This window comes from Fusarium proliferatum, assembly GCF_900067095.1.
Source record: "Fusarium proliferatum ET1 genome assembly, contig: FPRO_scaffold006, whole genome shotgun sequence".
Taxonomy (NCBI): domain Eukaryota; kingdom Fungi; phylum Ascomycota; class Sordariomycetes; order Hypocreales; family Nectriaceae; genus Fusarium; species Fusarium proliferatum.
In genome coordinates, this window is record NW_022194795.1 from 2,802,315 (window position 1) to 2,828,173 (window position 25,859).

At 48.9% G+C, this 25,859-nt stretch overlaps 11 protein-coding genes across 11 annotated transcripts; 6 read left to right on the forward strand and 5 right to left on the reverse strand.

The window, feature by feature from the left end:
- Window positions 1–555: 555 nt before the first annotated feature.
- Window positions 556–2,589, reverse strand: FPRO_09991 (uncharacterized protein; the record flags this gene model as incomplete). The annotated part of the gene is made up of 3 exons (XM_031233442.1): window positions 556–1,820; window positions 1,916–2,115; window positions 2,168–2,589. 3 exons carry the CDS (start codon window positions 2,587–2,589, stop codon window positions 556–558), a joined length of 1,887 nt encoding a protein of 628 aa, XP_031083279.1.
- A 1,527-nt stretch (window positions 2,590–4,116) lies between these two features.
- On the forward strand, window positions 4,117–6,352 carry FPRO_09992 (uncharacterized protein; the record flags this gene model as incomplete). Its single annotated transcript, XM_031233443.1, has 4 exons — window positions 4,117–5,136; window positions 5,207–5,579; window positions 5,642–5,836; window positions 5,895–6,352. The coding sequence occupies 4 exons, from the start codon at window positions 4,117–4,119 to the stop codon at window positions 6,350–6,352; spliced, it is 2,046 nt and encodes a 681-aa protein (XP_031083280.1).
- A 1,793-nt stretch (window positions 6,353–8,145) lies between these two features.
- On the forward strand, window positions 8,146–11,662 carry FPRO_09993 (uncharacterized protein; the record flags this gene model as incomplete). The annotated part of the gene is made up of 2 exons (XM_031233444.1): window positions 8,146–8,661; window positions 8,717–11,662. The coding sequence occupies 2 exons, from the start codon at window positions 8,146–8,148 to the stop codon at window positions 11,660–11,662; spliced, it is 3,462 nt and encodes a 1,153-aa protein (XP_031083281.1).
- A 1,312-nt stretch (window positions 11,663–12,974) lies between these two features.
- FPRO_09994 (uncharacterized protein) lies at window positions 12,975–14,231 on the reverse strand (the record flags this gene model as incomplete). Its single annotated transcript, XM_031233445.1, has 1 exon — window positions 12,975–14,231. The coding sequence occupies one exon, from the start codon at window positions 14,229–14,231 to the stop codon at window positions 12,975–12,977; it is 1,257 nt and encodes a 418-aa protein (XP_031083282.1).
- A 629-nt stretch (window positions 14,232–14,860) lies between these two features.
- FPRO_09995 (uncharacterized protein) lies at window positions 14,861–15,719 on the forward strand (the record flags this gene model as incomplete). Its single annotated transcript, XM_031233446.1, has 2 exons — window positions 14,861–15,008; window positions 15,058–15,719. 2 exons carry the CDS (start codon window positions 14,861–14,863, stop codon window positions 15,717–15,719), a joined length of 810 nt encoding a protein of 269 aa, XP_031083283.1.
- A 203-nt stretch (window positions 15,720–15,922) lies between these two features.
- FPRO_09996 (uncharacterized protein) lies at window positions 15,923–17,183 on the reverse strand (the record flags this gene model as incomplete). The annotated part of the gene is made up of 2 exons (XM_031233447.1): window positions 15,923–17,056; window positions 17,112–17,183. The coding sequence occupies 2 exons, from the start codon at window positions 17,181–17,183 to the stop codon at window positions 15,923–15,925; spliced, it is 1,206 nt and encodes a 401-aa protein (XP_031083284.1).
- Window positions 17,184–17,692: 509 nt separating this feature from the next.
- Window positions 17,693–18,994, forward strand: FPRO_09997 (uncharacterized protein; the record flags this gene model as incomplete). Its single annotated transcript, XM_031233448.1, has 1 exon — window positions 17,693–18,994. The coding sequence occupies one exon, from the start codon at window positions 17,693–17,695 to the stop codon at window positions 18,992–18,994; it is 1,302 nt and encodes a 433-aa protein (XP_031083285.1).
- Window positions 18,995–19,285: 291 nt separating this feature from the next.
- FPRO_09998 (uncharacterized protein) lies at window positions 19,286–19,963 on the reverse strand (the record flags this gene model as incomplete). Its single annotated transcript, XM_031233450.1, has 1 exon — window positions 19,286–19,963. One exon carries the CDS (start codon window positions 19,961–19,963, stop codon window positions 19,286–19,288), a length of 678 nt encoding a protein of 225 aa, XP_031083286.1.
- An 817-nt stretch (window positions 19,964–20,780) lies between these two features.
- On the forward strand, window positions 20,781–22,004 carry FPRO_09999 (uncharacterized protein; the record flags this gene model as incomplete). Its single annotated transcript, XM_031233451.1, has 1 exon — window positions 20,781–22,004. One exon carries the CDS (start codon window positions 20,781–20,783, stop codon window positions 22,002–22,004), a length of 1,224 nt encoding a protein of 407 aa, XP_031083287.1.
- Window positions 22,005–22,172: 168 nt separating this feature from the next.
- Window positions 22,173–23,984, reverse strand: FPRO_10000 (putative UGA2-succinate semialdehyde dehydrogenase; the record flags this gene model as incomplete). The annotated part of the gene is made up of 5 exons (XM_031233452.1): window positions 22,173–22,296; window positions 22,367–22,628; window positions 22,707–23,341; window positions 23,432–23,801; window positions 23,876–23,984. 5 exons carry the CDS (start codon window positions 23,982–23,984, stop codon window positions 22,173–22,175), a joined length of 1,500 nt encoding a protein of 499 aa, XP_031083288.1.
- Window positions 23,985–24,699: 715 nt separating this feature from the next.
- Window positions 24,700–25,752, forward strand: FPRO_10001 (uncharacterized protein; the record flags this gene model as incomplete). Its single annotated transcript, XM_031233453.1, has 3 exons — window positions 24,700–24,998; window positions 25,071–25,587; window positions 25,660–25,752. 3 exons carry the CDS (start codon window positions 24,700–24,702, stop codon window positions 25,750–25,752), a joined length of 909 nt encoding a protein of 302 aa, XP_031083289.1.
- Between the last annotated feature and the right edge of the window lie 107 nt (window positions 25,753–25,859).

Consider the following 25,859-nt stretch of genomic DNA (forward strand, 5'->3'; position numbering starts at 1 on the left):
ATAAAATAAATAAAAAGACCTTTATTAAGCTTAAATAGAAATATATTATAAAGCAGAAAGCGATTTAGTTTATTAATATTAAATATAATATTTTTAACTTTATAATTAAGAGTAAAGAGTATATTTTTATTAAAAGATTTAATATTCGTCTTAGATAGATACTATAAACCTGTTAATACTTATGTTCTATATTACTCCTGGGCTATAACGGGCAGGTACGGCTTTGGTATGGAGCAGGGGGCATAAAGATAGCTTGGCACCTCGATCTAAGCTCTCTCTGCTGATTAAAGCTCTCAGCTACAAGTATCAGCTGCAACTAAGAGATCTAGCTCACAACTTAGGACGGCGTTTGCTGTTCAGGCCTGACGTGTACGCTTATCATGAGAATGTGACGAAGGAATTCGGAAGGGAGCTAGATAACAAGATCTTGGAACATTAGAACAACGCATGATCCATGTTGTTTGCCAGCATTTATTGTTTCTTTGTCAATACAGAATTTAAATAGCTATTTAAGCTTTTGCCTATCCCATTAAATGTATGTTTATTATTTATCTGTTAGTCTAAAAAGTCAGTATTAAAACCCTTGAAAGTCTTTGCCTTTAGTAAACGCTCTATCTGAAGCGAAAGATTGTGAAAGTTACCTAGCTTTCTGACAGCAAATATAAATGCTCGCCCAACCCAAAGCTCTGCGCTTTTCCATCCACACTCATTATTGCGGGCTTCTCCAACTTTTATGTAAAAATGCACTAAACTCAGGATACCATCAAGGTTATAGCTTGTTGATGACGCAGCTGAAAGAATAGCCTGAAAAGCATCGGCAGTCCAGGTTAAAACCCTCATATGCCCATCCGGATCTCCGTTCACTAGATGCAGCGTTGACAATTGTTGAGATATTCTCAAGAGGTCTCTGAACTCTGACCTCCCGAGAAGCTTGATCAGTTTTGCCTGTGAGTCTCTTGCAGCTTTGCATTCTTCGGTGGCGGCACTGCTATCCCCACAAGCAACCAGAAACTCAATCAAGATGCATCTAACATCTTGTGAATGAATCTGGAAGATACCTGGGACAGAGGCAAACCTTTGAATAAGCCGCCGTAGAATCGTGTCCATACCGGAAAGTCTGGATAGAGACCACAACTTGGCAAGCTTGAGTTGCTGCCCCACGCGAATATCGTCTTGATAATAAGCGAAGACCCCCTCAAGAACTGACATGCTGGGAGCTTCTGTCGTGGAATTCTTGTCTCCCCAGGCCTTCTTGATGGTAATCACCCCCTCGTCACCCATGCTATCTCTTACAGCAATATAAACACCAAGGCCCAGCCGTTCTGCCTCATGAACGCGACCACAAGACAATAGGTTCTCTTCCACCCGAATGTAATGGAGCAGGGATAGAGGATGCCATAAACCCAAGTCCCTGCTGTAGTTGGCCGACATCCAGTTCATGACCTCGTCACATCTCTCGGAGAATCCATCGAGAGTATACGCCTGCACAAGACTCCAAGCGGTCTCTATAACCTTCGGATCAGTGGCAGGAAAGTGATCCTGGAATCCACAGAGAGTTGCTATCAAGCCAGATATGCCCTCTTCTCGATTTCCTTCGCCGACTTGACTGATCGACTTCGCTCTCAGGGCAAGAAGTTCTGCTTCGCTAAGGCCCCTTCCATCTACCCGTAAAGAGGATGCGTCTAGAGGACCTTGGGCCGGGGATCTGAACTCAAAGCTGAATGACGATGATGCCGTAGTACATTTGTTTCTATGAGCCATCGATGGGGAACTGTCACGGGCCTCGGGAGTCCGTACAATGATTTCAACATTGCATTGTGCTGCTCAGCCTCAGTAATTGGTCTTTAAGGCCCAAAAGACAAAAGAAGAAAAGACTTGCTGCCTGAGTGCGACTGACTGAGTAGAGCTCTCTTACCTTGACCATTTTTCTCCGAGGCAGAATACCTATCGTGCGCTCGCTGTACCCGATCCAGTTCGACTTTTCTCCCTTCCACAAGTACCTCTGTCTCGCGGCCCTGCCGGTCATTTATTTCCTGAACAATGCTTTCCACTCTTGTCTTCTTCAAATTTTTCCAGAGCCCCCATCGCTTCAGCCTATCCTTGTACATCCTCTTGCTATCTGAAGTCAGCACAAACTCTACCAGGTTATTGCAGCGATTGAACTCACGTCGCATCGAAATCATATTTTTCACGCATCGTGGCCATAGTCTCCTCCAACGTGGACCAGTCATCTATGTAAAGTCTCTCGATCGTCTTTCTGTGGTGACACCAGACACTCTCCGGAATCGTTTGCCGTTTCTTGTTGGTGGATTTAGTCGGTGCGGTCGTCACCATAGGGGCTTGAGTTGGTGGGATATCTGGGGGAGTAGAGACCTGTCTAAGAGACAAGTCGAATTGAAAATTCGGCATATTCAAGCTGTTGTTAAGCAGACTGGAGTTGTGAATGGCATTTGCTACGCCCTTGGTGTTGGCACACGCATCAGAAGTTGGTGCCCAAAGGCGCTGGTCAGGTAGCGAAACACCGCGAGATTGGGGGTCAAGCAAGTCGGCGCCATCGGACAGATCCCATTCAAAGGTCCGAGGTTCCATTAGGTCGAGGCTGCAGTAGCAAGTGTACTGATGCGCGGTGCAAAAGGGCGATAAATTGCCGTCAAACAGTAGATGGGATGTTTTCGATAGAACGGACGAGGTGCAGGCGCCTTTTCATCTTTTAGTTATACTCGACCAAGACAAATCATGATTGCCGACGCTGCTTACCAGTGGCTCATGGGGACACCTAAAGGGGGGCGGAAGCCACCGAGTACTGCTTGTATTAAATTGCCAAGGCTGACCGAGCGCCAATCAACCATCAAAGAACTACACCTTCGTAGGGAAGATGCCACAAAGTACGCAAAAGTCCGCGAGATTCGTGGCCATACGTACTTGAAAACGTGGCGGCTTGGCAGAAGCCGCCAGACCCCAGGACTTACGACGAATGCAAAGGAGTCCTTTGCCAAAATGTACACAAAAGTACTACCGGAAGCGGTTCTGCAAGAAAATCCAACCAGCCTGTAAAAAGACGTTCTTCAAAAGTCCGTAAAATTTTTTGCGTGCACTCGGTTGCAGCTCACAGGCCTCACCTTGATCGATGACGACAACCGTCCACACTAACCCCTCCCGAAGGTCTAGCTGCGTGACCTATAATCCTTGCAGCTATAAAGTACGCAAAAGTCCATTATTCCTGTAACGATTGAGCCTAAAGCGTCGGACCGTCAAATGCTAGAACCCAAGATAATGTTACCAAAGTTCGGAAAAGTACTCAGTCGGAGTAAAAGTGTAATGCAGGCTTTTTGAAAAATATATATTTCATAGATTTCACTTCCGATCGAATTGGAAGATGAAGCGGAGAATACAGTTGTCTTCAGAGTACAATAAACGTGTTTAAAGCGTATCTAACGTGGAAATCGTTTTTTGCTTCAAAAATGCCTGTAGATCTAGAGTCTTCAAAGCATATTGTTACCAAGGAAAATCATGCCGCAGTCTGCTCAAATCAGAACATCACAGAAACAAATAAAAACCAGGTTAGTTTCTCATAGACCTGACAATCGCATCGCAGTCTAGTTCGTGCTGACTAGGTACTTCATAGACCGGCACAAATATGGCTAGCATCATGGGGAAAAAGCCACAGCGTCCTAGCGCTAACAACAATCGATCGATTATGATGGAGCATTGGATAGGGGAGACAGCAATGGAGGAACCATTCCACGGCCTGGCCTACATTGATGCTTTGCCAAGACCAAAGAACAGACTTTGAGTGAGAAGTACTCCTCGCGGAGTGCGCGAAAAGAAACGAAAGGCCGGTTGGAAGGGCGCACTTGTTGGTGGGCAGATGTGCAGGTCATTGGTATGACAAGGCCGCCGTAAGGCGTCCAGGGTGGTTAAGAAAGTACCAACTGGATTAAAGGCCCTTTATGCAATAACTGGGGTAAAAGAAAACAGGAAGCGAGTATAAAGTACCCGGTCCTGTCTAGACTTTTTACTCGTTGCTCTACTACAACAGCACTTCTTCAGACTCAGAGCTCCCAATTCAAAGAACATCTACCTTGTTTCCCCCCTGCACTGCCCGTTTTTGTCACCATGGACGATAACACTATTAATACCTCGATTTTCGCTTCGGAATTGTCTTTCGATGATTATTTGAAAGATTTCGCACTGGCCCAGCCACAAGTTTCGGGCGGTGGTACAGGAACGAAATGCGAACTGGTTGATTATGATTCAGTCTTCAACTCGGACGGCAATAAAGTTGTCATTCGTAGTGGAACCAGCCATAATTTGGGCAGCTTTCTCGGAATGGATGCAAATGAATCTGCAATCGTTCGCACCACGGAGTGGAACCTCAATGGCCAAAAGGCTTCCGTCAAGACAGAAATACAGTCTCCTCATATGAAGGCTGCGTTGAAAGCTGTTGTGCCTGTATACAGAGATCGAAACATCAACTTCACCCACATTTCTTGGTACAATGAACCTCGTCACTTATTTCACTTTCGTGATAGGCTCTTTGAGTACGGACGGCAGCGAGATCTTGAGAGCGACGAACAACGTCATGTTTCGTTGCTAGTGGAGCATTTACAGCAAGAGCTTGCAGATGCTGTCGCTAGCTTTACATGTCATGTCATGTTCCAGCCATCATCACCTTCGATTGATTTCAGACATGCCTGGACGATCTTTAGGCAAGGAGATCTGGTGTATCTGCCCGGGAACGCAGCACCTTCTGGTGTTGAGATGATCATGCGATACAAGTCTATACTTTCTAATTGCGATTGCAACGATGCCAATCACATGTTCAGTCACGCATGGACGCTCACAGGCGAATATCTTACTACGAACAAAAATGGGTTTGGGTTTGAATCCTGGATTGCGAAAATTCTCTATTTCGAAGGAATTAGCCAGATCAAACTACTTCCTTTACTGCCCCTACGTTTTCATCCTGATCGAGAAGATATAGAGACACGTCTCATAAGTCGAGGGCGTAGATTCCGTCAACTTCAAGGTATTCATCACCAGTTCTATCGGGGTCCGGCAACTCTTTCGCGGCAAGACGGCACAAATATCAGACTGTCTCTTACAACAGATAGTTCGTCCCGGGTACTAAGACAGGTAAGAATTCTTCAGTGCCAGGACCTGATGTACCAAGATGGCGCCAATGCTAACATGCGCCTCTCTCAAGATCGGAAGCCGAATCATGTTGGATTCTCAACATTTTCATTCCAAGGAAGTTGATCAAAGTTCTATCCCTACATCTTGGATATTCACCGACAACGATTACCTGATTTGCCATAGCCACGTTGGTGGCTACGCGTTCAACGAGAGACAATGGGGTTACTTTAATATAGATTTGGTGCAAAATATCGATTTCGACACAACGACTTTTCAATCTTCATTGATGCTTTCCGACAAGCACAAAAGCATATTGCTGTCTCTTGTTCGAATGCAGACAGAACACCACAATCTGGCATTTGGCGACATAATTAAAGGAAAGGGGAAAGGACTGGTGTTTCTTCTACACGGCGAACCCGGTGTTGGGAAGACAATGACTGCAGGTAAGTACAGTACAGGCACCCATTATTACATTTGCTAACATGCAGACAATAAGAGACCATAGCTGAGCACTGCAAGCGACCACTTCTCAAAATGGACGCGCGGGATCTGTGCCATGACCATGAGTCCACAGAAAGCGCACTTAGAACGGTCCTACGTCTAGCAGAGAGGTGGAACGCAGTGGCACTCTTGGACGAGGCAGATATCTTCCTAGAATCAAGAAGTAGCTATTACGAGATGAGCAACTCGTTAGTGACCGGTATGATGACTCTTTACCTTCTCGTCCCGTGACCCATACTAATTGTTATATCTGGTAGCTTTCCTACGGATTCTTGAGTATTTCCAAGGAGCTCTGTTCCTCACGACGAATAGAGTTAGTTCCATCGACAATGCATTTAAATCGAGAATTCAAGTCGCCATTCATTACCCAAAGCTGGATATCGCTAGCCGTCAGGGCTTGTGGCAAATCTTCCTTGCAAAAGCGTCAACAACAATCCAAGACCGAGGTTCATGGACTGATCTGGCCAGCAGAATTGCCCACGAAGAGCTCAACGGACGACAGATCAGAGACATAGTCAGAATTGCACATGCATCAGCATTTGGAGCAGGTGTGGAGATTGGATATGACCATTTGCACAGCGCAATAGATTCTCTGCGAACATTTGACAAGGAGTTTAAGAAGAATCGCAATCCGATAGAAACTTCACTTAATCACAAGGCTACTAAGCGGCCTAGGATGCAATCTGAGGATTCTTATATGTCTGAAAGCGATTGATAGTATATGACATTATGTAAATAATGAGAGACTTTTAATTTTAACTAAAACTTATCAAAAGAAAAGATTATAAGAAGGCCAAATTCTAAAGAAATTCTATTTATTTGTATTAATTATAATAAATTACTTATAGAATTTAACCTCTTACTTTTAAATGCCTACCTAAATAGTTATACTAGTAACTTTTAAATCTATCATATCAATCTGACTTGATAATATTTCTTAATTAAGCTGTTATACAAAGCCAAAAGGCTTCGAGAAGTCCTAGCTTTCCGTCTCTTGCTAGTATGTACCCCCTTGCCTTGGCACTCGTCGACGATGTCGATATGTCGACAGATGGTGTCGGGGGTCTTTTTTTTGGCAGTATAAGATAGATCTTCGCACTGTTCTTGAAGAGAGGCTACCCAGTCGGTATGGTGGCCTGTTAGAGACTCAGCCGGCTGGCAACAAGATTAGCCAGCTTGTGAGTGGAGTTGTTGTTTTCATGTAACGTACTGTCTTTGAGTATTTGAGCAACGAGTCTGTATGGGAGTGATAATGCTTGAGGATGGACCCCTGTGGCCCGGCGGTTGCTGGAGGTCTATCGATGAGAGGCCTCCATCACATAATTCTTCACGTTGCCGAACTAGACAAGCAGGGCAAATCCCAAATAATTGAGGCGGAGGTGATCTCAGCTCTACGGAGTGGTTTGTTCTGGACTCAGAGAGGCGACGGAATAGGCTTCTTTGATCAGGTATCGCACTTTCTGAGCGGACTTATAGCTTGCAAAGACGAACCCAAGGATCCAGTTCTCTTAGCTCTAGCCAAAGCTTATCATGAACTACCTGGCATTACTGGAACAAATTACTTGCACGCACCACTTCTCCTAGCCGCTGACATTGTTGCTTGAGAGTAAATGATCAGACATCCCGAGTTCCGCACCCTTAACGGGTATAGCATGCCAACATGTGGCTGCCCCCCTCTTAATCTCTCTTGAATTTCGACCGCTATGGTTCATGCTCAACACGAGCCCGCCACCGCAGATTGTGTCAATACGTCTGAGATCTGGGGCAACCCTCGACTTCGAGAAAAATTCTTCACGTCCTGGTTGCTCTGGTTACAAGAACCATCGGGGCTTACACGGAAAGACCGGAGGGACGACGAATGGGTTGGCTCATCTTGGGAATGATATCTCGACAGCCCAGGCCAGTACAGAACCACAGATGGCCAAATCCTAATAAGTCACTTAGCTACTGGAGGCTTTGAGGAGAAAATGACTACCCAACAGGGTGAAGAGCCAAGATGCGAAGATAGTAAGTTGGAGTGCTTGTTCGCTGCGCAAGGCTCAAACCACCAATGTGACCCGGCGGCAGCTCACTGGGCCGTGGAAGACAGACAACAAGAATCTACGAATGCGAATGTTATAACATTTTCACGTGGATTATCAGTAGCAAATAAGACCTTGAATGATATTTTCTGGAATAAACCCAAAAAGATTCTTCTAATATCACTTAGTTGACTGACCCATTTATTCATTATGGATGGGATAGAAATATAGAAATGGTGCCGAATCAGTTGTAATGGCTGCCTCTCGCATGCCACTAGTAACCTACTGGCCCAGTTAGGCCTGCCTGCTTACCCAATGTCGCAATTTGGAGTTCAGCTCAGCTATGCATGAGGCTTTCATTAGGCATCACCCCCTCACTGCCCAATTGTTCTAAAAACACCTGCCTCAAATCTTGAGCTATTATCGCCGAACACCCAGCAAGTATAAGCCGGGAAACATCATCTCTCACCTGAGCTCCCGATAGGCCATGGCCCCGTATTTGTACTCACCATTACCCGAGGGTAGTATCCGCCTTCTTCGGATAACCCCGCACCCCGACAAGAACTCCCCAGTCCAATGCGAGCTATTCAGTTTTGCTCTGTCTGACTCGGAGAGCACCTACCCTTACGAGGCCTTGTCCTACGTCTGGGGGTCTGCAGAAAAGCCTCTTTCTATCGTCGTGAATGACCTGAACTTCCTCGTGGGAACAAATCTTCATGCGGCGCTGGTGCATCTACGACATGGCTCTCTAGAGCGTATTATCTGGATTGATGCAATTTGCATCAATCAAGGAGACACGTTGGAGAAAGGACAGCAGGTCCAATCAATGGCCGAGATCTATGCCAAAGCCAGCTGCGTTGTTGTTTGGCTCGGGTCGGCGTCAACTACCAGCGATCAGACACTGGACAACATCCGCGAAGCAGCACTCCGAAATTCGACAGAGGGGAAAGATCAAAAAGGTATTTTCCAGCTTCTCCAAAGACCATGGTTTCAGCGCATTTGGGTAAGCCACCAACTCCAACCCGGCATCAGGAAAGGTATTCATCAAGTCCATCCAGGTCCTACAAGAGGTTGCAGCAGCCCGATATGTACTCATCAAGTGTGGCTCTGCTGAGATTGATGGATATGCATTTTGCTCAGGCTTAAACGCAATGGAGCTCTCCTATAAATCTTACCCGAGTTTGCAGCCCCTGGTTCGATCTGTCACCTATCTCATACGGGGAGCCATCTTTCGCCCTCGGCACGTTACAACACAATCCAGTAGATTTTCACTCGACATACGTCCTCTGAGCGAATTGGCTGAGATGTATCATACCAGAAAGGCCACCGAACGCCACGATAAAGTCTACGCTTTGCTTGGTATGAGCTCCGATGATCCCAGTGAAGCGGGGCTATATGTTGACTACACGATTCCATGGAGTCAAGTATTTCATAGGCTGGTTAAATATGTACTTTCACAATCGGTATCTGTGAAGACTTGGAGCGACAGGGAGCTGGCTGTTATCGATGGAAAGGGCCTAGTTCTGGGCGAAGTCTCCTCGGTCCAAAGAGATCCGGCTTGGGAGGATAGTCAGGAAGTGACGATTGCCTGGAAGAATGCATATGTTGAGGCTGGCAGAATGTCGTCTTGGGCAGTCCAGGCCTCGGCAAAGAACATCCAAGCAGGGGACATTGTGTGCATTCTTCAGGGAGCATCAAGGCCCACTATCATCAGACTATGTCATCCTTACTGGGCCGTTGTCATGATTTCGGTACCCCCTACAGATTCTATTGCTCGCGATGGCAAAGGTATCGAGTGGTCGGAAATATTACAGTCAGTCACGAGGTTCTCACACCGCTTTGTCCTTGTGTGGGACTGGGAGATGCATCCAAATGAGTCTCTTGGTGATCAAGAAACAAAGTACGAGGAACTCATGGTCAAAGAAATGAAGAAGGGCTCAATGACAGATAAACTGTACATTATTGCAATACTGGCGAATATTGGATTCGTATTGCAAGATCTTGAAAGACCTGCCGAAGCTGAAAAGTATGTCCGGAGATCGTTGAGAAACTTCGACAAGGCTTTGAAAAATGTGGATAACACGAACCCAGCGTTGAACTCCGGATGTAGTACTAAAACTGGGGCATACGTTGTAGCGATAACTGAGGCTCTTCTTGGAGTTGAGGGCGGTTGGTTGCCACTGAGATGGGCGTCAGAGGATGGATACGACTTAACGATTAAACTTATGCTTGAGAATGTTGACCCGAACAAGCAGAATGAGGCTGGTCAAACCCCACTCTCTTGGGCATCAAGTCATGGCTATGAAGCTCTTGTTAACCTGCTTCTTGGAATCGAGATTGTTGATCCAGATGCGAAAGACGAGAAGGGATGGACTCCACTGCTGTGGGCAGCCAGCAAAGGACATGAGGCAATTGTTAAGCTTCTTCTTGACACGAAAAAGGTTGATCCAAATGCTAAGGAAAAGCCCGACGAGACCAGACGAACAAGGCGAACACCACTCTTACTCGCCGCAGAGGGTGGCCACGAGGCAGTAGTAAGGATGCTTCTTGATACTAACGCGGTGGACTTGAGCGCTAGTGCTGAGACTGGAGAAGCGTCTTTGCTGTGGGCCGTGAAGAATGGGCATGCAGGGGTTGTTCAACTGCTACTTCAAACAGGAAAGATTGTTCCGGATGCTGCAGAAGTGAGTGAGATTGAAGACGAAAGCGGACGAACACCGCTCATGTGGGCAGCGAACAACCAGCATCGCGATGTTGTTAAGCTTCTTCTCGATACTGGCAAGGTCGATCTGGAGGCTAGAGACAAGTGCCGGAGAACGGCCATATCTCTCGCCGCGGAAAACGGCAATGACGAAATTGTGAAGCTGTTATTGAGTACTAACAAGACCGATCCTGACGCAGCTGATAAGGATGGACGAACTCCACTAATACTGGCGGCAGAGGGCGGGTTTGAAAAGGTTGTTCAGCTGCTTCTTGATACAAACAAGGTTAATACAAGTGTGAAAGACAACCGCGGACGAACGCCTCTATCGTCAGCCGCCAAGAACGGCCACGAAGCTATTGTCAGCATGCTAGCTGAGAGAAATGAGCTGAGCTTCCAAGACCTACAGCGCCAGATCCTAGCACCCCCCAAGCATGAGGACTTTCTCAACATCCGAGATGAGGACTACTTTGACCATCGATGTCAAGAACTGTTTTCAAATCTTCGACAGTGGATCCTACGTTTTTCAAAGTTTTCGGATATGCGCGCTGCTCGCTTGACGTCAGAAATTGGCGACGAAAAGATCATTGACAGGCTGGACAACACCATACTTGATGGGTCAGATGTGGATATGTATCTCTGCGATCGAGTACGTCGTCGCGATGTGTTTACATCCGTAGCCATGAGTATGCTCTGGGAGTTCGTCTTTACTCGCTACTTGTTCGGCCTGGATCGAGAAACAAGACAGAAGCTCAAGAGTCTCGAAAAGCAGCTTGTCGGACCTCCCTCAGCCATACGGAGATGGCGCGCCACAACTCTGACACTATTGTCTAATCGCGACAGTGTCCAGAACCAGCGTAACCATGATGCTAGAGCCGTATCCGAAACTATCTTCCAGACCCTGTGCGCTATTCTCCCACCACCTTCCAATCTGGAAAGTCAGCTTGTTTCCAGCCTGTCACAGGTGACAAAAGAAGCAGTTGAGGTTTCAGTCGAGATGCGCAGTCAAAAGGCAGAATATATGATGCTTCCACCTCTGCAGCCCGAGTACGATGCGAATGGTGACCTTGCAAGTTTGGTCTTTTTCAACGCTGCTTTGATGAATGAGCGCGGTGATAGTTCAGACTTGACCAATGAGGAGTATGAAGCTCAAAAGTCAAAAGTGAGAATCGTGTTGTTTCCCCTGGTTGTGAAGAAGGGAGGGGATTACGGTGACGGCGATGACGAGATTGTTGTTTATCCAGCTCAAGTGCTGGTAGCGCCAAAAAGATCTGAACAGAAGAACGTGGAAGTTGGTTCCTGAATTCTCACGAATTTTATGGGACGGCCTGGCACCTACAACAGGGCTGAGGTTATCAGGGAAACTGGCTGGAAGTCCTGGAAACGGAAATGATGGGAGACGTGCGCTTCCTAGCACAGAATTGGGTGGTCAAAGCGGCTACTAGAGCCCAGCTTGCGCGCCTCGATGAAGCTATTAAGGATCTGTTTCTCATGCCGCTCTTGCTACCGGATCAGGGCTTGATCAGTTCCGTCCCCGGTTCAATATGTGGACAATCGCACCGGATTCATAAGCTCAAACATTGGTTTTGGAAACACCGTCACTGGCAGCACTTTTACCTTGGACACAGACGTCCAGCAAACTGGAGAAATACGCCCCCTGAGGTGGGAGTTCCCTTGGTTGGGACAATATCTGGTATTGCAACGGAAGTGATAGGGTGGAGGGGTCAATAAGAGGCTTCAGCCTCAAGGCCACAAAGGTAAAGAACACAAAAAAAAAAACACATACAGGCAAAATACCCATCGCCCTTACTGTTGCCTAGGATCTTGCTTTTAGCTGAAAAGCTAGATATCCTGATGGCTGACTCCAAAGGTATATATATAAATAAGTGCTGCTGCTCTTCCGTGAAGATAATCAGGCTCAAAGCATACAAAACATACATAAGGTAAGCTCCCTGATGCAAGCAAGTCTGTCAACTAAAGATAACACTCTTAAGATGACTTCCGCTGTGATCGTCGCACAGTTGATCGGGCCTCGGCCACACATCGCTCGTAGCAGCATAACTTCCCCTACGCGAATATTGCAACGGAAGAATCGGCTGTGGAACCCGACTATGCGCTCACGATACGAGAGGTGTGTTTTGCTGTTTTGCGGCACGTCGAGGGATCGCAGGATCAGTTCCGTGCATTGCCTTCGCAAATCCTCGGTCTCGCGGGTCGAGACGTTGATTTGCCCAGACAAAACATGTATTCACATCTGAAAAATCTCGCTGTGCGATGTAAAGGCTGATATAACAACAGACTTGAGTGCAGCACACCGAGCGCCCAAAGGCCAATGTTGAAAGTGAGGCAGAACGACTGGGCCGACGGTGTTGTGTAATTTCTATCCATGTCAAACTTGTAGCGACATATCGTGTGTAGCACGACTCCAAGATCTCATCACAAAGATTCACAGGACTCTTGAGGTTTCGTTAACACCGGATACTTTATTACGAATTAAGTTCTCCACTATAATATAATGTGTGAGGCGCGTGATGTGAGCCATCAGCTATGGAGTCTATCAGCTCAAATAACGCCCTTATCAAGCCACTTCAGGCAGTATACCTATTAATCCATCGTCAACTTGGACATGCTTCCGACGCCACAACCTCCAAAGGCCATTTCAGTGCCTCATGCCAAGAAGGCCCTAGGCGCCAAGCAATAAGTCTAATTAGAGACTCTCCAGCATCACCAAAGACCCAGATGTGACGACACAGGTGGAGTAGGATGCCATAATGTGCCAGGGTCACGAGGGCTTCTAGGCGGCACTTCTGCAGAGCGGTTATGTATTCCTCGGTTAGCAGAGCCGGGTACACCACTGCTGTTAGGGCACACTGCTCCCCCGTCAAGGTAGCGTGCATGTCAAATGCCCACTGGAGCTTCCGAGCGGCGTCTCTGCAGCTAGAAGTTGTCATGGAGCCAGCGTCGGACGAGTCAATGAACTCGACAAGCCTAGTGCACTCTGTCCCGGTGGGTTCAGAGACACCGGCATCATGGACCATAGCTAAAAAGGGACCGAGGGGAGAATCAACAGCAAGGCTGTAGTTCAGGCCAGCGAGAGTCCTAAGTCCTTGGGATAGATGGACGGCCTTAACAAACTTCTGAATGAACAAGTCATAAGTGTCGCGGTCCCTCGTAAACGTGAGGTAAAGAACATGGAGGCTCAAGAGGAAAGAATGGAGGATTCGGGGAATCAGATCCTTTTCAGCTATTTCTTGCATCATCCCTTGAGCCTCGCGGTTAAGCGTAGTCAAAGCGCGAGTTTGGAACTCCAGGGCTAAACGTTGGTAATCGAGAGCCTGGTCTGGATTCAAGATGGCTAGATGATCGGCGGATATTGCCAATAGCTGGTCAATCAGGTACGGATAATTGAACGCGTTCCGGACGGCTATGTCGATGATAACGAACCTTGCGGTGTCGCTGCAGATATTCACAAGGACTACCCCCTTTTGGGCATGACTGATGATACGGAGACCATGGGCCATAAATGTTAACTGTTCCGGCGAAAAGCAAAGAAAGCTGGGAGCGCTATAGTCGAAGCCTTTGCAGAAAAGCCAGTCTGATATGGCGATGGATGTCAAGCTGTCGATATCCGGGGGTGTAGGCAACGGTATTGCTTTCTCCTCGCGCAAATGCGATTCCGTCACGGCGCTCTTCTGAGGAGTATGCTTTCTCTCTCTTGGTATTCCATTTCGGCCATCGCACTTCCTTCTTGTGATGGTCCATTTGTCGCCTTTATCCCTGTGTCGCTTGCCTCGTAGCCGGATAGCATGGCGCTTGGCGTGTGCGGAACCTAGCTCAGTGGCTATAGCTGGAGTCAGGCTTGGGTGTCTCATGGCGGGTGTTAATGGCTGAAGCATTGAGCTCAGCATCAAACTCAACATTATATGAGCGTCGATCAAGTCTTTAACGTGGTATTGGTGATAGCTAAGTGGGCGTTGTTTTTTTCAAGGTGAACTTAAAATCCGGAACTTGGTCTTTTGCGGCCTTTGGCATTTCCAGAGCGGTATCTTTCTAAGACATCTCCTCTTTTCCATCTCGTATCCTCAGGACCGAAAACTCCCTATTAATAACCACCGGTAATAGAGATATCCACCAAAGGTAAAACTTCTGCATTCCATCCATCCCCTCTAGGGTTGGTGCTTCACTGATCGCCCCTCGCTTTTACCCGAGATCCACCTGTGCGATCCCTCCGAGCTAAGCTAACGGTATAAGTGGTTCTGGGACCCGCTTATGCGAAATGCGAGATGCGAAGTGCGGTAAGCGGAGTGCGAGGTGCAAGTCAGACCCCGTCGCGCCGCCTCTACCATCCATATAATATTCCCCCATTGCCCTAATGGCTTGCATACTTAAGGCAGACTTCGATTGGTTTTACTTTTGTTTTCTATTCAATTCTCATCTATCCTTTGTTGGCCTTTCGCCCTACCCTCTCTTTGCAGCGCAATCCTCCCTCAACCTCTTCACAATGGCCAACAACCCCTGGACTTACGACCCTAGCCCTGCGGCTGCCATTATTTTTCTCCTTCTCTTCACCATTGCTACTCTTTGGCATGCGGTTCTTCTCTTTACTAGAAGAACCTGGTACTTTATTCCCCTTGTCATTGGTGGTGCCCGTATGTCCCCTCCCTCTGCACTCGCTTCTGCCGCTAACCATTGCAACAGTCGAGATTGTCGGCTATGTAACACGCTATCTAGGCAGCAGAGACCTCGAAAACCTCACGTTCTTCATCATTCAGGCTCTTGCCATCCTCGTCGCACCCGCTCTCTTGGCAGCGTCCATATACATGGTCTTAGGCCGACTGGTGGTCCTCGTCCACGCAGAGACCTACCTTCCGGTGCGGCCAACTTGGCTGACAAAGATCTTTGTCGGCGGAGACATCTTATCCTTCATCATCCAGATCGCCGGTTCAGGCATGTTGTCGAACAACTTTAGCTTGGGCAAGGCCATCATCCTGGTCGGCTTGGCCATCCAGCTCATCTTCTTCGGCCTGTTCGTGGTTTCCGCCGCCCTCTTCTATCGACGACTCGACGCGAACCCAACACCGACAACCTTTCGGCTAGATGCGTGCAGCAGCAAAGGTGGATGGAGAGGAGTGATGCACGTCCTGTTCTTGACCAGCGCCTTGATCTTCATCCGGTCCGTTTTCCGCTTCGTCGAGTTCACAGGAGACCACGATTCGCCCATGATGACTAGCGAAGCTTATATCTATGTCTGCGACTCTCTCTTGATGGTTGGTGTCATGGCAGCTCTGCTTTATCTTCACCCATCCGAGTACATTCGGGCCCCCAAGGATATGAACTCGTTGGAGGGAGAGGAACTGTAAGAGACAACTGGAGACAAAATGGTGAAAGCGATAGGGTGCGAGACTGCATATGCTCATGATAGACTTTTAAAAATATCGGGTCAGGGGAAATGTGCTGGTGGGGGGAGGGTCTAAGGCTTTTCTTTTGTTTTTCTTTTGTCTTTCCTTTTCATGCATTTCCATAGATTTGTCACTCGTCAAGCATTAATACAACACGCGAAACATTATAGACAGCTCAACAACAGCTCCGTCAACGCCTCACGACCTTGAACATGCAAAACCATCTTTGGCAATACTATGCAATCTTCCCACTCCGAGCCCAGCTTTTCGGCTATAATCTCCATGTCGTGGCTGACAAGTCCATCATACACCCATGTGCGAGGCAGCAGGCTGAACTCGGCTAAGTAATGCGAGAGGATCACCAACGCACATGGCCTCTCTTGCCGGACCAATTCCAAAAACCTGGGCTCTACCACATCGAAGGCCCACGCTTTGAGCTGCTTTGCGAGCCATAGCTGATCTCGGGGGCACTCCAATGCTGTGATGAGCCGGCTCACCTCTGTCGCGGCTCTGTGGAGAGTGTCAAGACACATCTCGTCGCCGTGGATGCTTCGATCCCTCTGGATCGCACGTAAAATGCCGCTGGCAATGCGGTCTGATCCTGGTACATCGATGAAGGAACCGTATAAGCTGGCACCAGGTAGCTTCCTCGCCTGGCCCTCTGCGATGCTTGACTGTAGTTGGATGTTCCGTCGCCCGTGGGCAAGCGTTAACCAATTAGTCAGCCATAAGCCGGACTGCTGAGATACTCGATCTGTGGCGAAAGAGACGGTCGCAAGCAAGACAGACGCGCCTCTCACCGCCGCAATGCTTGAGTCGGTTATGCCGCCAATGGCTTGGCGCAGTGTGCGTAATGCTTGGTCTCGGTAGAGGTAGATGGGAAGGGACCGAAGGAGATCTGGTTCCGTGCAGCCGAGATGAACCATGGCCACGAGGAGAATGGCGTCCATGAGAAACTCATGCTGGTAGGCAAGGCGCGGAAGCTCGACCTTCAATATTGAGGCGATATCCTGTGAGAATTCGGCGGCAAAGCTCTCGGCTGTGAAGACGCAATAATGGTGCATCGTACGGAGATCGAGAAGATGCTTTGCGCCATAGTTAGACCCCGCGGGCGTCTCATCGATAGACGGTGCGGCCAACAATGGCTCAGCGGCACCTTTCGTTTCGGAAAAGGCAGCGGCAGTATCTGAAGCAGGACTACTTCGGCTCTGGGCCGTCGCTGGGCGGCTCGAAAAGACATATAAGCAGTCTTCTCCTCGTCGAGCGCAGCCTGCACACTGCGGCTTGACCTCGTCGCACTTAACATGATGCCATGTTAGTCTCGGTCAGGGCTGGGGTGATCATCTGGCTTACCTTGACCCGTCGCAGCTTGCATCCAGCGCAGCCAGTTCGAGACTTGCGATGGAAGCGTATAGCATGCGCCATCGCAGAAACTCGACTGAATTGTCTGTTGTGCTGCGAGGTAGGTATATGTGGTTTAGGGGTTCGAAAATATTTAGTCCAATCCGAGTTAGTCTGGAGGTCAAAATGCAAGACTTACTTCAAGGCTTAGTAAGTAGCTTAGGTAGGCAAATAGTAAGTTAAGTGATATATAAATAAAGGTCAATTACAAAATACGAATTTAAGAATTCTTAATATTATAGATATTATTAAAAAGATAAGTCAGTCAATGATCTCTTAATCATGTAGATTCAACTTAAAAAAGCCTATGTTGGCACGTGACTCTAATGGCATAGCTGACTGTGTGGGTATGACTCCTTGTTGATTGGGCCATCATCCGCTCCTGCCAATAGCACAGCGACAAATGGAGGATGCCTGACATCCTCCACGACTAATCCCTCCGAGTCTCCATCCTGTGATTCCTGTCACTCTTCTTCATTTCAACGCCACAATTTTGTCTTTGACTCTAATGATTGACAATAAACCCGCATCCAATGGCCAATACCCTCCCGCCCGAACTTCTCACCAAAGTGTTTGAGAACATCAATCCATGCGACAATCAGAGATCTACCGTTCATTCTTGTCTGCTCGTCAACAAAGAATGGTACGATGCTGGAGTTCGCTTGCTCTACAAGGATCTCGTGTTCTTTATCGGCCCTCAACTTGATCTTTTCATAGCCTGCCATGACCGATGGGCTGTTTCTTCCCTAACGCGGTCTCTTACTCTCTACATAAATTGCCCACCTGAAACAACCGGAGGCTTCGACCGCGACACTCACGATTCCTTCCTTCAACTTGCGGCGGCCGTGATTCCACGAATGAACAATCTGAAGTCCTTTTCTCTAGCGCGCCATTACCGAGATCCGTTTTCTTTCATCCAAACGCGGATCGTCTCAGCCCTTCTGAGAAGCATTCCGCCGAATTGCACAAGCCTGGAGCTTGCGTTGGGTACCTCGGATAACATCAATTACGACCTCAATGGACCTAGTCCTCATCTTTGCGAGGATTTACGCCACCTCCTGCCCCGTATGCAACACGCGCATATCGATATGAGCTGTTTGTGCGATGCGATTTTTGGCACTTGGAACTCCGATAATTGCTTTCATCCCATTGCTCTTCCGAATTTGCAGCGCCTCCACGTTCCTTGCGTGGGTACGCAGCTCAAGTCAGCGTGCTCAGAACGATATCAGCAGGATCAGTGGTCAATTTGGAAATCGATCATCAGGGCCCTGCAGCTGGTAGTTGAGCTACCAGATACCGCTGACGCAGACATCACCGTCTTGGGCTCAGTGGCGCCGTTGAGCTCCTACAAGCTGCACATCTACACAACACTCTTACGCTGTCAAATAAAAAGAGGACGAACTACGACTTGGGCTTTCCCGGCAACCCCATACGTAGTTAAGGGGGCCGCCCAAGGTCAATATTGGAAGTTGAGGCTCGTCTATATACGTCTGAATGGCGAGACGTACATGACTGACAAAAAATGGATCTACGCGTTAGCTGCCGGTCGGCCATGGAGGGTATCAAAGACAGACGCGAGGTTACCTGCATCTTGTAATGCAGACTGGGTGGCGGACGAGAAGCTTAAGATCAAGACCTGGGAGGAGTGGGAGAAGGCGAAAATAGGGGAAGGGCCCATGTTGCTGAAGAATGAGAAACTTGCGGGGATGAGACTTATAGATGCAGAGGAACGTGAGGGCTATGAAGAGGTCTGCCTGGTGGAGAAAACACCGCCTGGGTTTGTCAGACCAAGTCGCTATCACCACGGCCAGCTTTTCAGGGTAAAAGAAGGATAATTATTGTGTACTACTTGCCCTTGATCGTAAATGACAAAACGACTTGGGTAACTTAGCCTAAGTTTAGGATACCTTCACTAAGCCTAAGATACCTTGACTAGGCTTAGGATATCTGTGCCAAGTTTAGAATACCTTTGCTGAGTTTAATTTAGCACCCTGTAGCAAGTCTCTTATTTTCTTCAAGTTTTGAGCAAGGACAGTCCATGAAACTAATTATTAATTACGACTTAACTCAAGAAACGTGATCCAACTAGCCAATTCACCGTGAGCGAGCTTCCATCTCGAAATGTCCTAGTTGCTAAGAACAGGGGATTGTTCGTCCCACTCGCTGCTTTCAGCTGCATCGACAAGCCACTTCCCAACAGTCCCCCTAGTAATCTTGGGCATCCAAGCGCAGCCCTTTCCATCATCAGGCCAAACCTTGACAGGCTGTGCTTCACCCTCCCCAAGCATAACAGGTCGAGAAAGAACAAAAGTCAGTCCACTATCTCTGACCAAACGGTCAACCTCGTTGTGATCCTTGAGACCAATACCCATGCTTCCGTGGCTGAAGATCATCTTTCCCGGGAGATTCATAGAGCGCCAGGATGATCCAGCGCCTTGAGCTGAGTTAACCACGATCTTGGGGTAGATATTGGTTTGAGAAATAGCGGCAAGCAGAGCACGCATGCTCGCAGCTAGGAAATCAGGTGTAGTGTCCGGGTGAAGAGCTGCAAAAGGCGACTCTGTGACTCTGACCTGTGCAAGAGCTGAGATGACTACTTGCGGAGGCTGAGGTGTTGTAAGACCCTTGACGATGTCTGACACTGAAGTTGGTGTACCCTGAACAAGGGTGAGGTTGGAGTGCGAGGGGAGTTTAGCCGAGTTTGTGTTGCGGACGAGGGCTGTGACTGTGTGGCCACGAGATAGAGCCTCTTGAACAGCTAGAGAGCCGTTGCGGCCTGTTCCACCAATGAAGAGGAAGTGCATTTTTGAAAGGGTTATGGTGGAGAAGCGGTAGTTGGCGTTGAGTGGGGTAGATCTGCGTAGATCACAGATGCCAAGCGAGGATGAGGATGATGGAAGGCAGGAGACTAAGTGTTGGAGTTGAATGTATTTAAGATTCTTGAAGAATTTGCTGGAGGAGTTGATTGTCTGTGAGTGAATGATGAGTCAAACCTACAGCGTGTCGCATCCTCAGTCTTTATAGCAAATTCCCCTCCCATCCCTCCCGGCCGAGAGTTTCGGCCCCGATATCTCAGCCGGGCGTTTGATTACGGCTATGCGAAAACTGCGCCGCAGCTTAGAAATCAGCACTAATGAGTCCGAGCATTACAGCGGGCGCATAAGTAAGCGACCTAGCCTATAGAAAATGATTCAGAGAGTGTGCTAGCCCAAGGCAGAGGCAGTGCTGACTGTTCGCCGGCCGAGAAGGAATGGATATCGGCCGGATGGATCGACTCGGCCGGTCCAAGAGGGGTCTTGGTCAACATGATTGGCTGAGACGGATGTGAGCGGCACGATTGTGTGAGAATGAAAGGGATTTTTGGCAAAAGACCGACGCCGCAGGGAAATTACCGCAGCATGAGGGTGATTTGGTCAGACGATGGTGGGAGGATTGGGAGGAAGGGTGGCTGAGAGGTTGTGTATATATAGGAGGTCATGGACGAGGTGGTGATGCATCAGAAACCCATCAATCATACCAACCTCACACCCCATCTATACCTGCTCTTAGAAAGCCAAAGCAACACTATATTATATATATTTTCAACTCAAAGTCTGCCTTCTTCCCTTATCCAATACCAATATGTCATCCTCACAGGTCGCCATCATCGGAGCAGGCCTCTCAGGTCTCGCCCTGGCCCTCGCTCTGCACCAACAAGGCATACAAGCCACTGCCTACGAGCAACAAAGCGCACCCCTCGACATCGGCGGCGCAATCATGCTATCTCCAAACTCCCTCAGAGCCCTAGACAAGCTCGGCGTCTTTGAACGCATGCTCCCCAAGTCCTACAAATTCCAGGACTTGTACTTTTACTCCCAAGACGATAAACTCGTTGACGTCTTTGAGTTTGGCAATCAGGAGAAATACGGATACTCTGGTATTCGCGTTTACCGATTCGAACTCATTAATGTTCTTCTTGATCTTGTTAAAGAAGCGGGTATCAAGGTTGAGTATGGGAGAAAGTTTGAGAGTATTGTTCGTGAGACGGAGGATAGCGTCACGTGGCGCTTTACGGATGGGCGTGAAGAGACCGCCAGTCTTCTTGTTGGCGCGGATGGTATTCACTCTCGTGTGAGGAAGTATCTCTATCCAGAGCTTGAACCAAAGTTCACCAACATGATCGGCGTCACAGCTGCGGTTCCAGCGAAGCAACTCAAGTTGGAGAACAATGAGTACAAGCTTCCTGCTACCTTCATGCATGACAAGCGCGGCGCCTTCGTCATTGCACCGCAGTTGGCTGATGGCTCGGAAGTTCTTATCGGAAAGCAAAAGGTCTTTGTTGGTGAAGATCCAGGCCGTGATGCTTGGAAGGCTATGAATTCTGATAAGACGTGGTGCGTTGACTTTCTCCGCGAAGGCAACGAGGACTTCCCCGCCATCGTTGCAAATTCAACCTCAGAGATTTCGCCCAACAGAGTCAATTTGTGGCCGTTTTATCTCCTCCCCAAGCTTGAGACATGGGCTTCCAGCGCCAAGCACGGCCGCGTCGCTATTCTCGGTGATGCAGCACACGCTATTCCCCCCACTGCCGGCCAAGGTGTGAACCAGGCTTTTGAGGATGTATACACATTCGCTGGTGTTCTTGGTCAATTGAACGAGAAGAACAGTGAGGGTCTTAGTGATGCTCTTGGACGGTGGCAGAAAGGGAGACAGGAGCGTGTTGATAAGATCATTGAGTTGAATAATGAGATCAACAAGAGGAGGATGCCTAAGCAGGCTGATGTTGAGACCAAGCCGTTTGATATTGACTGGCTGTACTCGGTTGATTTGGATCAGATGGTGCGAGACTTTGTTAGTGGTAATTAAGAGAGGTGATTTGACGGGGACGTGTATATTGGGTAATATTAGTGTTATGGAAAGGCTGCTGCAGTGAACTAGGGCCAAGGCGAGCTCTCAGGCTGGTAATGCGATGGCAAATATTAATATATTTCTACATTATCCCCGCGCCATAACTCTTTTTCTAATCTTTTGTCCCTACAAGAGGGCGCGGTGTTGCACATTGACGTTGCCCAGAACCACCGTCTTGATCTGTAGGTAATCCTCGATGCCGTACTTGCTTCCCTCGCGACCAAGACCCGAGTGTTTGACTCCGCCGAAGCTGAACCATAATATTAGCTTCCTGCTCGATCCCAGCGCCTAGAAGACGATCAGAGGAAAGGGTAACTTACGGAGCAGCAGCGTCAGATACAACGCCACTATTCACTGCGACCATGCCGAATTGAAGCTGTTCGGTGACTCTCGTTGCTCGGTTGAGATCTTGTGTGAAGATGTAAGAGGCCAGACCGACATCGCATTTGTTGGCGACCTGTATGATGGCTTCTTCTTCATCGAAGCTGAAGACTGGGGCTACGGGGCCGAAGATCTCCTCGTCTACAACGCGCATGGAGGTTTCCACGTTGCTGAGAATCGTTGGGTCGAAGAAATTGGGGCCTATTGAGATGCAGATGAGGTCAGTGAACCTGACGATGAGAGAACCAACAAGATGGGCGCGACTGTGATGCATCTTACCTTGATCCTTAAGGGCTGAACCGCCGCACTCGACCTTCGCACCACCTTGTACCGCCTCATTTACGAGACCTTCAAGTCTTCGAACAGCCGCCGCAGATATGAGAGGTCCATGTGTGGTCTTGGCATCAAACCCAGACCCAACCTTGAACTTCCCGACTTCCTCCCTCAGCCTCCTCAAAAACTCATCATAAACCCCCTTCTGTACAAAGATGCGGTTCGAGCACACGCAAGTCTGGCCCGAAGACTTGAACTTACTCGTCACGGCTGCTTTCACAGCAACGTCAAGATCTGCATCGTCGAACACTATGAAGGGAGCATTACCACCTAGCTCCAGACTCATCCTCTTTAAGGTCCCGCTAGATTGGCTCATAAGAAGCTTACCTACGCGTGTTGAGCCTGTGAAGGAGATTTTGCGAACAATATTGGAGGAGCAGAGGGTTTGGCCGATCGAGGGGGTGTTAGTATCTGCGGTGATGGAGTTGACAACGCCGGCTGGGAGTGAGGTACGGGAGAGAAGAGAAAGAAGCGCATTGGCCGTGAAGGGTGTTTCGAAGGCGGGTTTTAGAATCGAGGTGCAGCCGGCGGCGAGGGCTGGAGCGAGTTTCCGAGCAATCATAGCGGCTGGGAAGTTCCATCTAGACAATGGCCTCAGTAATGCGATTGGAGAAAGGATGTGTTGGTGACGGAAACACCATGATTGAGATTAGGGACCAAAGGCAACCTACGGTGTGATGAGGCCGCATACGCCAATGGGCTCTTTCAAAGTAGAGACCCTGAAGCTCGACTGGCTGTGGGAGATGACATCGCCATAAATCCGTGGCGCCTCCTCGGCAAACCACTCAATGAAGCTCGCCGCGAAGAGAACCTCCCCAGCTGCATCGGCCTTGGACTTGCCGTTCTCCAACGTAATGAGCGTCGCCAGGTCGTCCTTGTTCTCCAGGACCAACTCGTACCAGTGTCGCAGAATCCTTGAGCGGTTCCGTCCTGTAGCTGATCTCCAGACTGGAAGAGCGGCTGAGGCGGCTCGAATGGCCCTCTCCGCATCTTCGGGGGTTGACTCGGGACATGAGCCGATGGTCGAGCCCGTCGCAGGGTCTGGGGTCAGATGTCAGTCGACAGCTTTTCAATCTGGGACAAGGAACACGGTCGAGATGGATACAATTGCTTACCATAGACCTTGAAAGTCTTTCCTGAGACGGAGTCTACCCACTCATTGTTGATGAAGTTCTTCTGAATCAAGAGAGAAGGATCCCTCAGCTGGGGTACTGCGTTGGCCATATTGACAGGACTGTGTTGTGATGAGATTCTCAGGGCTTTCGAATTTCCGACACCGACTCAAGAAGAAGTGACGAGATACAGAGCCAACTATCATCTTCGTAAAAGGATCTCGTCGCCATCTAGATACATTGGATTGGGCCTGGGCCTGGGCCCCGGCCCCGCTGCCGAAATGTTGAAGTGGGTCTCCGGTCTGGTCCCTGGAGCTGAAATAGGAAATGCACGCCTCGCCTTGCGTTGCCCACTATCTCTCTTGACGAGATCTGGCCACAGCTTCAAGCTCCAAATGTGGGGGATGATACGTTATCATCGGCTTCCAGGAAATGCGATTCAGACCTCCGCCCCACCCTTATCGTACTCGAGAATGGGAAGAAGATCACCGCAAACAACAGCCCCATTTGTTCTGGGGGTTACGTGCGGAGTCTATCGATCTCCGCTAGTAGGGAATCAAACATTGCGTCGCCAGTGGTTACCAGAAGGAGCGAGGAATTGAGGAGCATCAGGCATCCGCACCCATGCTGTGCATGATACGTACCATACCCTCCGACCTCTCCGTAGAAGTCCGCGATGGATTTTGTGGTTGAAAAGCCGCCCAAGCCATATTGATGCGCCATCGCTGGGAGGCAAATCTTTGTTAGTTCCATCAAAATATTGCCCTTTCTGCCGGGGAACTCAGACATTGCACAAACCTAGTCTCCTAAACCTGATAGCCAACACCATGTCTACAAGCACAACACAGACTGAAGGGCGAAAGCTCGACGCTACAGTCTCCTTGCTTCCTACTCAGCAATCGACGACTGCAGCGACATCAGGTACTATCCCAGCCTCCCTAGCCACTGGCGGATACGAGTTCCCCGGCATTCCCAAGTTCACCGACCTGTACAAGAAGCGCCAATGGCAGCTCGAACACATGGCCGGCGCGTTCAGGGTGTTTGCCAGGAAGGGGTTCACAGAAGGCACAGCTGGACACATCTCTGTCCGTGACCCTGTCGAACCGGACACCTTTTGGATCAACCCGTAAGTCAAATACACGCAAACTCTTGTTGTTTCTAGGAAAGGTGTTCAAGCTTGCTGATACGAGCAAATCAGCCTTGGCAAGCACTTCGGCATGCTCAAGGCCAGTGACATGGTTCAGATCAACGAAGAGGGCCAGGTCATTGGCGGCAACAGAGTCGCAGTCAATGCCGCGGGCTTTGTCATCCACAGCGCCATCCACAAAGCCCGCCCTGACGTCCATGCCGCCTGTCATATGCACTCTCGCTTCGGAAAGGCGTGGTCTGCGTTTGGAAAACCTGTCGACATCATCAACCAGGATGCCTGTCTCTTCTACGGCATTCAAGCAGTTTACGACGACTTTGGCGGAGTTGTGATCAGCAAGGACGAAGGGAAAAAGTTGATCGAGTCATTGGGGGACAAGGGCAGGGTCATCTTCCTCCAAAACCACGGACTGCTGACAACCGGCGGGACGGTCGATGAGGCTGCATACTTGTTCACCGCGTTGGAGAGGACCTGCGAGGTGCAGCTCATGGTCGAGGCGGCCGGGTTAGAGAAGAAGACTGTGAGCGATGAGGCGGCTGAGTTTACCCACAGGGTGAATGCTGATCCTGTAAGTTTGGTTCCAGATTCTGAAGAGAACGTGACTTTTGTTCAGTGTATTCAAGCTAACGATATGCCATAGGAGACACTGTACACCGAGTTCCAGCCTGACTTTGAATATGAGATTTGGAAGTCCAGGGGCGAGTTGAGCAAGGGAGAACAATTCTGTGCATAATTGAGGGTAAGATAAGCAGATAACTTAGGACACACATGCGGCCTTGCACGTCAACCTGTAACTTCCGGATCTGTAACAACAGCTATGATATGCATCTCTATGCTGGT